Source organism: Hakea prostrata, chromosome 7 (genome assembly GCF_041222555.1).
Source record: "Hakea prostrata isolate BN-2017 chromosome 7, UWA_Hpros_2, whole genome shotgun sequence".
Lineage (NCBI taxonomy): Eukaryota > Viridiplantae > Streptophyta > Magnoliopsida > Proteales > Proteaceae > Hakea > Hakea prostrata.
The window spans coordinates 41,207,452-41,217,391 of record NC_142606.1 but is presented as its reverse complement, the minus strand read 5'-3'; the positions used below and the strand labels follow the sequence as shown (position 1 = coordinate 41,217,391).

Below are 9,940 nucleotides of genomic sequence, written 5' to 3'. Positions count from 1 at the left end.
AAGCAAATAGCGACCTCATGTAGTAGACTTTTGAGTTTGACCTATGCAAACATTAACCTTGTAAACTACCAGTGCAAGCACCAACCTCACCACCATACCCCCATTGGAAGTATAGTATAAAATTTGGTATATCAGCCCACAAATCCCACAAATGATCTTGTCACCCAAAAATGCCCCCCTAATCTTTACAATACACACTATTCCTGGTCTTCTTGACGATAAAGAGCAACCAACCATAACAATATTCCAAAACTACACAAATTCTTGTGATTCCTTGAGGTGCATCTCCAATTTTAATTTCCAGTTTGCCTTCGCTTGAGTCATCTCTAAACACTCTTCCTAATCTGGTATGCATGATGGCTTTTTGATCAATTTCCCATAGACGGCTCCAATTGTTGATGCAAAATTCTATTCGTCCTTATGATCAGCTCCTTCCTCGAGTTCCTGCAAGAATGTGGTCGACCGGATTGGTCGAGTAACATCTCTGAAGCTCAATTTAGTCAAGAAGATCCCTTTTGATCGGAAAACACAAATCGTAATAATCCAATGCTCAAGTTGTTGACTTGTTGGGATTCTCTTCCAGAGAGTTTACCTGAGCCATATAGTAAGTGAATCCATTCTGGACTCTATCTTGAGAGGTAGCTTTCTACTCAAACTATCATTTTTGAGTACGATTTGGACTCTATGAGTTAATCCAAACTTCCCTACTTGGTTAGGCGTTTGGTTCCTAACTAAAGGTGGTTATTCATTTGCGGGTCATTTGTAACTTTATTCATGGGTCGACCAGTATTTGGTCAGTCCATATCGATTATGGTCGGTCCAAATTGGTTTGTTTTATTCTGCCCCTATCATAATTTCTGTTGAAAATCAGCAACAAGAACATAGGCCATTTCTCTATCCAAATTGAAAGCACAGACAGCTAGGTGGTGGAAATTTATGAGATGGTAAAAATTGGGCATCAATGGTGGAGGAAGGAGATACAAATGACTGAATGAGAAAAGAAACAGGAGAATGAAATATTTACTATCTCATAACTTCCCCACTATATTTGGGTTAAAACATTAACTTCACTTAAACCATTAAACAATTCTAGGTTTGGCTTTAGATACGAGCTAAGCTGTTAACACAACGAAAGATTCAATCCGTTCTTTCAGGGGGGGAACCAAATCATTTGTCTTGTGTTTTTGTTCCAACTATTCGTCTGCGATCTGTTTTGTTTTAAAACTTCAAGAAACACCCAGAACTATTGAGAGATTCTTTCATCTTCCATCACCACGAAAAACGAAGAAGCCATGTTGCTACCGGACTCTTCATCCCTCCATTGATTCTTAATCGATTGTAGCTTTTGCACTGAGGTAAATATAACTTTGAGTACTAGTTCTGAACCAAAGAGTTCCCTGCCCTCTAACAGTATAGGTAGCAAAAAGATCTATTACTAAGGGTAAAATTGTAAAATTACTGGATGATCTCTTTAGTGTTGGTTCCTATAATGTCATAGACAAACTCAGAGGATGTTGCAGTGATGACAGCTTTGAAGAAGAGTTTGAACTCACTAGAGTCCCTTGGGTGGATTTACCCCAGATCCATGTATTAAATGGGAACATGTCCAATGCTCAAGTGGAAGGATAACCCTCATTCATATTAGAAATCTGGGTCTTTTAGGTACAATTCCTTGTAATCTAGGAAAGGTTCATGCCCTGGAATGATTGGAGGTGATGAAGAGGTAGTGTTTCAGAGATGGGTTCTTGTGGGCTATACTGGTGAGAAAGGGTGTGGGTTACTTGTTGGTATTCAATACTTACAACAGTCAGGGATGGATTCCGGCGGCTATAGTTAGAGAAGGAGGATTTCTGCTGAGTGACTTATGAGTGAAGAGAGAAACGATGGGAGGGAAGTGACTTACAAGGGCATTAATGTAATTTGAATGGGTGAGGGTAGTCTTGTTTTAAAACATTTTAAATTAAAAAAGTTAACAGTCAAACGGTCAACATGTAATGGTGGGTAACTTGTAATTTTTGAAAAGGGCCAATGTAGACAGCTTGTAATTTTTGCAAAAGTCAAGATTATGAAAAAACTTTTTATCATTTTTCGTTTTTGGTCATCATCAATCTATCACAAAGACTGGATATCCATAGACCCATGGGATGGGAAAAGGTGCAAAAAGAAAGGATAGCTTATACCTAAGATCTCATTGGTCTTAATGTCTTTACACAAAAAGATGCCATCATTATTATTATTATTTTTTTTTGGTAATGAAGTCCAATTTATTGAAGCGATTGAGCCAAGGTTACAGAGTTACATAAAATCTGCAACCAAGGAGTGGATAAAAGCCATTGAGTCGTAGTCGAAATCGACAAAGCCCTCCTTGCTAGGTGGTCTGCAACAGAGTTAACCGACCTAAGAATATAAAAGAAGGAACAATCCTCCAAAGCGGATCTAAGATGTAAGATATCAGATACAATGGGCCTAATTTCATGGGGTGGAATTGATGACTCATCCGTGATCAAGTTAATCACCACTTGGCAATCTGATTCCACTATGACATTCTCGATACCTTCGCCAAAGTGTGTAGAGTAATCCGGATTGAATGGCCAAAGCTTCACTCATCAAAGCCGATGATGCTTGTTTCGGTTCCGAGACTGCTGAAAATAGGTTGGCCCAATGTGTCTCGAAGGAGAAAGCCCAAACCCTGCTCTTCCTGTACTTCCACTATATGAAGCATCCGAGTTTAATTTGAAATAACCTGGAGCGAGGGCAATACCAAAATTGTTTGTTTCGAAATATTCAGGTTCATCCTGTTGTTCACTGAAGCTGTATCTGGTTTTGATTCAAGGTACTCTTGTGCCTTAGCCATTGCATGAGTTGCAACTTCAGTGGGCTGCCATAGATGCTGTTTGAAAAGCAAGGCATTACGGGCCGTCCATAGTGCCCAACACATATATAAGGCCTTGCTAATTAACTCTCTATGTTGGGCCTTCGAGTGGGTTGTGGCTCTAAACGGGTGTTCAAACCCAAGTGACTTACATCAACTGAAGTATCACTTGGATTTCTATATCCCAAAGAATGTGAGAGCCATGCAGCTCGAGCAAAGTTGCAGTGAAATAGAATATGAGATGCAGTTTCCTCGCTGTCGCCATCATTATGACACAAATACATTGGTGACCTTGATATCATTCTTAAGACATTAGCAAGAGGGTGTGTGCATACCCATCTCAATATTTTTCCGATGAAGGGATCTTAATTGACATTGATCAATCGAAGTGAAATATGTATCCATTTAAACATGAATAATTAAAAGAAGTGAAACACACAAATGTTAATGACTACCCATAAAAATAACAAATGCACGTCTTTGGGTTGTGGGTGAACCCAATGCGTCTCAAAATTTTAAAAATTACAAATCTTGATTAAATGGGTTAGTCAGCTCCTTCAAACTTCCATTCCCACAATCAAATTGGAAAAAGAAAAAATTTTTAGAGATTTCAAATCTATGGAGTCATGGTTCATAAAATTAACTGTTTGGTTAGTCTGAATCTTTGGAAGGAAATCTATAGATTCATCCTAAGAAAGCATTTATGGAGTCATGGTTCAAATATTTAACACTTTTATAGTGGGATTTCACCTTATACCCATAAATCTACATATGCAGATTTTTAGTGTAAAAAGGTGAATCTCTAAATTTTAAGAATCCAGAAATTCATACAACCAAACGGGTATAAATCTCCTATTTGTGAATCTAGAGATTTCAAATCTCTGGATTCATATAACCAAGGCCCTAAGGGCCTGTTTGGTTACATGAATCCAGAGATTTGAAATCTCTGGATTCATGAATCTGAGAATTATACCCGTTTGGTTGTAAAAATCTCTAGATTCATGAAATCTAGAGATTCACCTTTTTACACTAAAAACGTTAATCTGTAGATTTATGGGTAAGGGGTGAAATCCAGAGATTTCAAAAAAGCTATACATTTGCACATTCACAAAAATCACGTCGATCAAATAGTTTTTTAGGATGAATCCACAGATTTTATTCCACAACCAAACATCTAATTTTATAAATTATAACTCCATAGATTTGAAATCTATAGATTTGAAATCTCTAGATATTTGAAATCTCCAGACTCATGTAACCAAACAGGCCCTAAAGGAATTAGAATGCATATGTATATAAATAAATTAATGTGAAACACACATCGATGAAGTCATGTTTCATGCTATTAAAAGACAGAAAAAAAGAAGAAAAAACATAAGTCCCGAGCACAAGTGAGCAAGACAGTTTTTTTCCCCTCAGCTGTACATGTTTCCTCTCTCAGCTAGATTGGGTTTTTGAAAAATCAGGCATCATTGGGCATAAAATCACAATACATGAGCTTTTTTTACACTTAAGTTGTCATTGTTGCACAGAAGGGAAGAACTCATTATCATTGTTTTGATAACCTTATCAAAGTGTGAATCTTATATATGTTCAATGGTTAGATGACTCGATAAAAATCTGTTGAATAGATATGGGCATGGATGCATTTGATAAATAGAAAAAACAACAAACAATTTTTCCCAACTAAACACGGTCAATTGCATGAATCCTTGCCTTTCAATTAGCTCTTGAAATTTTAATTTTGCAAATTGAGAAAACTAACCAACATTCCATGTAAACGGAACAATGCATCCTGAAACTAGGTAAAGTGAATTCAACAAAACTAGGTAATGAATCTGCTCTGCTTCCTTCTCTTATTATCTCAAAGTCACATTTGGAGAAAGATTAAGTAGATACTGGAACTTTATTAACAATGAAGGATGAGTAAATAAATAAATAATAAATGAAGAGAAAGAAATTATCAGAATTCAGCAGAGACTAACGATATTTGGAAACATGGAGAACAAGACAATCTCCAAAGGCCCTTTTAGCAGCAGTTTAAAGGATAAATAACAATGGTTGCAAAAAGCAAGGCTCACTGCATAACTCTTATCCAAATAACTTAAATCTGAATCACATGGAAGGAACGTATTTAGAGTTGACAAGCAAATAATAAGTCACTTCCACATCACCTAAATGCATTAGTACTATAAAAAAAATGAAAATATATTAAGCTCAAACTATATTTCAGGTCTTCAAGCTACATTTGCTTTAACAGATTGAAATTTGATTGACTGCATTACAGCTTTAGATGGTTGAAAGAAAGGAATAATAATTCACAGAATTTTCTACATGAAACTATAATTGACAGGTTCAAGAGTGCAAACACAAATACTAAGGACAACAAAACTAAAACATGATATAGTAGCTTGAAGTGTAATTCTGCTCTGTCAAATTAACTCTATTCTTTGTTCTTTTTTTCCTAGCCAACTCCAACTCTAGCATCCCGTGAAACAGGACTCCAATGCACCAGTGCTCCAGAAGACTGTCCACAATATCTAATTGTCTTGAGTGAGTGCCCTCTCCCTTTCCTCAAGAGCCTCCTCTGTTCAGGTATCACTCTCCTTCGCTCGGGTTGCCTCGTCACGGGTTCCATCGCTGGCCACATCATGGAATCCTTCGCCGACGTCATCCACTTCGTCTTCATCCTTACCTTTCTCCTCGCCGACAACCTCCAACTCAGGGATAGACTTTGGAGGAAACCAGCTCGGTCTTTCCATCCCCAACTCATCATAGATGGTCGGGTCGCAACAAGTGGTGTACTCTGAAGTGTCAAGATCCGGGTAGTCCTGGAGAAGGTTCATCCACAGATCCTTTAGACCCAGCTTGAAGGCTTTGACGTCGTAGCAAGCTGCGAGTTTCCCAAACTCAAGACTCTCTAGATACTTGGCCATGGCCTGGGCCTTGGCCTTCTTGATAGTGTTCTCCCAAGCTGACTGTAGTAGATTCAGCTCCCTCTTGAGGTTGGCCTGCTCCTCGGCATATTTAGAGGCCTCCTGCCGAGCTGTGGCAGCCTCCTCCCAAGCATGGGCAATTTCCCCTGTGGCCTTCTGGGCCTTTAACTGTGCTTCATTCCTTTCCTTTAGGATCAGATTCTCCATTTGGACTCGCACATCCTTCTCCTTCTTGAGGCCATCCACCTCGACCATAAGCTTCTGCACAGAGTCATGAAGACCCTCAATCTCAGTATGCTGCTCTGTGATTTTATTCAGGTAGGTGGAGGCCTCCGTGGAAGAATGGGATGCACGGTTGATCGCCTCCACAAAGAAAGGGAGCAACTCGGCCGCAGCACTGCACAGAAAATAAAAACACGTTAGTACGGTTGGGCAATACAAGAAGGCAATATATACAAAGTTCGGGGACATACCAGAAAGCAGAATCAGTAAACTTTTTGTCATCAAGCTCGGCCATAGCCTTACAATCAACGGGGAGCTGGGCAAGTGTGGCCCAGACTCGAGACACAAAAGGATCATTGATGACTGACGATTTCTCGGTCAAGTTCCACTGGGGAACAAAAATTGGCAAGGCTGAAGACTCTGCAGTATACCCTTCTTCCTGAGCCATGTGAGATGTGCCCTCCCCGGGGTCTGCCCTTGACTTCTTGCTGCTTGGGTCCAACAAGTCAGCCTTCTCAACCTGACTTGTCGTCAAAATATAAATGTACTCCAGAAATAGATACCACAATTTTTTTTGAAAACAACGATTTCATATCAACAACATGTTTAACGTATATCATCACAACAAAGAACTGCAATATAACTATCTCAAAACAAAATCATCAAACCTTAACTTCCCGAAGACAGGTTCAAATCTACTCACCAAGAATGCTAATCCAAATATCCAAATATCTTTTCACACTTGGTGGGATATAAACATTTTGAACAAATCTTTTTCAATATATGAACCAATCACAAAAATTCCTCCGGCAGTGCTTGTAATGATAATCTACCTAAACATCCTCACTGGTTAATGCCAAGAATCAAATAAGTCTAAATCTAATTGTTATTAACAATTAGAGAAAGAGGTCCATCTATCACTCTATTCCCAAATTCCAAAATCTCTCATAAGGCTACCATTGCAAGCAGCAACATTCATTAACAGAGAAGGATAAGCAAATAAATACTGAGGAGAAACAAATTAACAAAATTCAGCACAGGCTAAAGAGTATTTGAAAAGCAAGGAAAACAAGACAATTTCCAAAAGCGCTTTAGCAGTCTAATTAAAGGAATGATCTCAAGTACTTTGAACTGAAAAATAAATAATAATACAATTTCACATCACCCAAATGCATTTGTATTGTGGGAAATGAAAACATACTAAGCTCAAACTATTTTTCATGTCTTCAGCTGCTAATCCTGTAAACAGTTCCAAATTTTGGTTGATCCCATCAGGACTTTAGATTGTTGAAATAAAGGAATAATATAATTCCTAGAATTTCTTTACATGAAACTATTACTGATAAGTGCAAGAGTGTAAACACAAAACTAACAAGAAAAAAAAAATTTGTAATTATACATGATATAGCAGCTTGAAGTGTAAATCTGCTCTATCAAATTACCTCTGTTTCTCCCTTTTTCTTTTCCTTGTCAGCTCCATTTTTAGTGTCAAGTGAAGCGAGACTCCCAATGCATATTGTGTACCAATATTGAGGCATAAAACAAAAAGAAAGAGATAAACCAAAACGGATCTGTTGAAGGAAAGAATTCCTGAGTTTTGAAGAATTTTAGGTGAAGATATAATCACTTAACAGATAAAACTGAAATGTTAGTGGTACGTTTGTAATCTAAAAAATTATGGGTAATAGCAATAATTGTTTCCAAACAAATTCTTATAAGTACAGCTTCTTGATGGTAACATGTAGCCTAACAAGGTAAAACATGACAAATTTCCTAAAGGCCCTTTCCCAATCTCACTGCTTAACTCTTTTCTAAATAACTTAAATCCTAATTACTCTTATCCAACTAACTTAAATGTGATTCACATAGATAGATCTCAAGTCATTATAATTGACAGTTAAATTAAAAACAAGTCCATTCACATCAACCAAATGCATTATCCGTTAAGCTTAAAACTAAAGCTAATTTCTTCAACCAACTTTTCCTTTGTTTCGAACACCGACACCTGAATTTTGATTGGGTTCATTATGACTTTAGACAGTTGCAAGAATGGAATAATCAACAGAAATTTCTGAGATGAAACTATAATCGATAAGAACAAGAGTATTAAAACACAATTCAATGATGTGAAAACAAATCTAGACATGATATATTAACTTGAAGTGTAAAATCTGCTCTGCTGGATTACCTGCATTCCATCCAGCAGTCCCCCCATTGTTTTTTGTCATCACCTTCATATTTCACATCAAGTGATATGAGATTCTCAATGCATAATTCTATTTTGTCAGTATCACGAAGACAACTGACAACTTGCCCTTCCTTTATAGGGATCATAAAGCACCAGACGTCCATACCATGAGTCCCATTGACTTGTCTCGAGTAGAACTTGACCATTTCTTGAATAGCATAGAGGTAAGACTTTAGGACAATCTAACACCAATGGTTCTTCAATGGAGAAATGTCTCTCCCAGGAGTCCCTCACCCCATAATCCTTCATCACCCAAAAGTCAATCCGAACCTTGGAGTAGTTACAGAGCATACAGAGTTGATATGTTTCTCCTAGAACCCCGATGGTCATGTAAAAGTCATCTTCCCCAAGATCAAGATCAGGCAGAGGCACCTCTCTAAGATTATCATCTTTAATGTCAATAGCAAGAATCACATTATCCAGTGAGACCTAATGAAAAGCAGAATTTGTAAAAACCCCAACCCAGTATTGGATGTGAAATAAGGGAATGTCCTCGATTCTTCTCCATGAGTTGCTAGTAAGAGAATACACCATCACCTGGGTGAGGTACTGAGAACCATAGTTCACAAAAACCCTTATCACCTTGTAATCGTCGGTGGTAGGGTCGTAACCAAATCCGAAACCAACCAGACGGACACATTCTACATACGCATCGGGCAAATAGCTGAGTGTTCTTGTAGATGGATTAAGAAGGTGTGCGCGCATCGTGTCTACAAATAAGTCGTCATCGTGGTAAAACACATATACTAAGCCATTACAAGAAGTACTTACAAAGGTTTCCTCTAACATTATCGGATAACGAAATTCTACTCCTACCGCCTCTTCTCCTCTTTGTTCAAAATCATCTAGGTTAACTGAAGTTACTTTCAAGCCACCGTAATAGCTTCTGTAATCGTCAAATTTTAGCTCTATAGAGACGATGCTTAGGTTGTTATTTGTTGCAATGGATCGGATGAGATGCATCTTAACAAAATCTGGATGGTCTATTAGATCACACCAAGATTGGCATACGCATCTAAATCTCAGAAGAGACTTTACCGGAAGCCATGAAAGCAGCTCCAAGATGATGTCCTCTGTGAAGTTGCTCGCTGCCGTTGCATCTTCTCCTCTTTTCATCTTATCGAGCTCCATCATTGCTGGTCTTCTCTTCTTCCTTCAGCGTTCAGAGAGTAAGAAGAGTCCGGATCAGCTCCCGACGGGAAGCAACACCACCAACAATAAATCAATAACCTTCCTTCTAACAATTGCTTATTAGACAAGTCTCCCAAGTCTCCCGCTTGTCGATGGCTCTCTGACACTCCGTCCATCAATGTTCAGTGCCTTTTCTTTGATAATTACAGCAATTTTTATTTTTGGGCTCACCAATTCCATTAGTTTGTTTTGTTTTTTTTTTTTTTTTGGGTACTTGGTGCTTTTTTAATACTGGAAATTTAATGCCATCCGCAAAGGTCGAACCCACGACCTCTCCACTGAGAAGTATGGATCTTTACCACTCAAACAACCTTGCATTGGCTGTTTTTTTTTTTTTTGGGAGGAAAGAGGGACGCAGTCATCATGGCCATTCACCCTCACTAGGGCTGCAACTGGCCTGGCTGGGCAATCCCAGGCCCAGCCCTATATGTTATAATCTGAACCTATTCTTGCCGTGACCCTAGTTCAGGG

The 9,940-nt window shown here is 38.4% G+C and overlaps 2 protein-coding genes across 3 annotated transcripts; both read right to left on the bottom strand.

Moving 5' to 3' along the window:
- Positions 1–5,093: 5,093 nt before the first annotated feature.
- Positions 5,094–9,576, bottom strand: LOC149011169 (uncharacterized). Of its 2 annotated transcripts, none has more exons than XM_089164113.1 (3): positions 8,219–9,576; positions 6,282–6,521; positions 5,094–6,205 (listed from the first exon to the last, which is right to left on the bottom strand). In XM_089164113.1, exons 1-3 carry the CDS (start codon positions 8,422–8,424, stop codon positions 5,464–5,466), a joined length of 1,188 nt encoding a protein of 395 aa, XP_089020239.1. In that variant the 5' UTR covers positions 8,425–9,576; the 3' UTR covers positions 5,094–5,463. The 2 variants fall into 2 exon arrangements, with proteins under 2 accessions (XP_089020239.1, XP_089020240.1); XM_089164114.1 differs by having other exon boundaries at positions 6,282–6,518.
- LOC149011170 (F-box protein CPR1-like) lies at positions 8,708–9,409 on the bottom strand. Its single transcript, XM_089162576.1, has one exon. The coding sequence runs from the start codon at positions 9,407–9,409 to the stop codon at positions 8,708–8,710; it is 702 nt and encodes a 233-aa protein (XP_089018702.1).
- Positions 9,577–9,940: the final 364 nt, after the last annotated feature.

Excerpts from the sequence above, each read along its gene's own strand:
- LOC149011169 (XM_089164113.1), bottom strand. The coding sequence starts at position 8,424 with ATGGTCAAGTTCTACTCGAGACAAGTCAATGGGACTCATGGTATGGAC. Across the intron at positions 6,522-8,218 it reads GACTGCTGGATGGAATGCAG|CAGCAAGAAGTCAAGGGCAG; the intron begins GTAATCCAGCAG and ends GTTGGACCCAAG. Across the intron at positions 6,206-6,281 it reads TTTACTGATTCTGCTTTCTG|TGCTGCGGCCGAGTTGCTCC; the intron begins GTATGTCCCCGA and ends TTTTCTGTGCAG.
- LOC149011170 (XM_089162576.1), bottom strand. The coding sequence starts at position 9,409 with ATGGAGCTCGATAAGATGAAAAGAGGAGAAGATGCAACGGCAGCGAGC.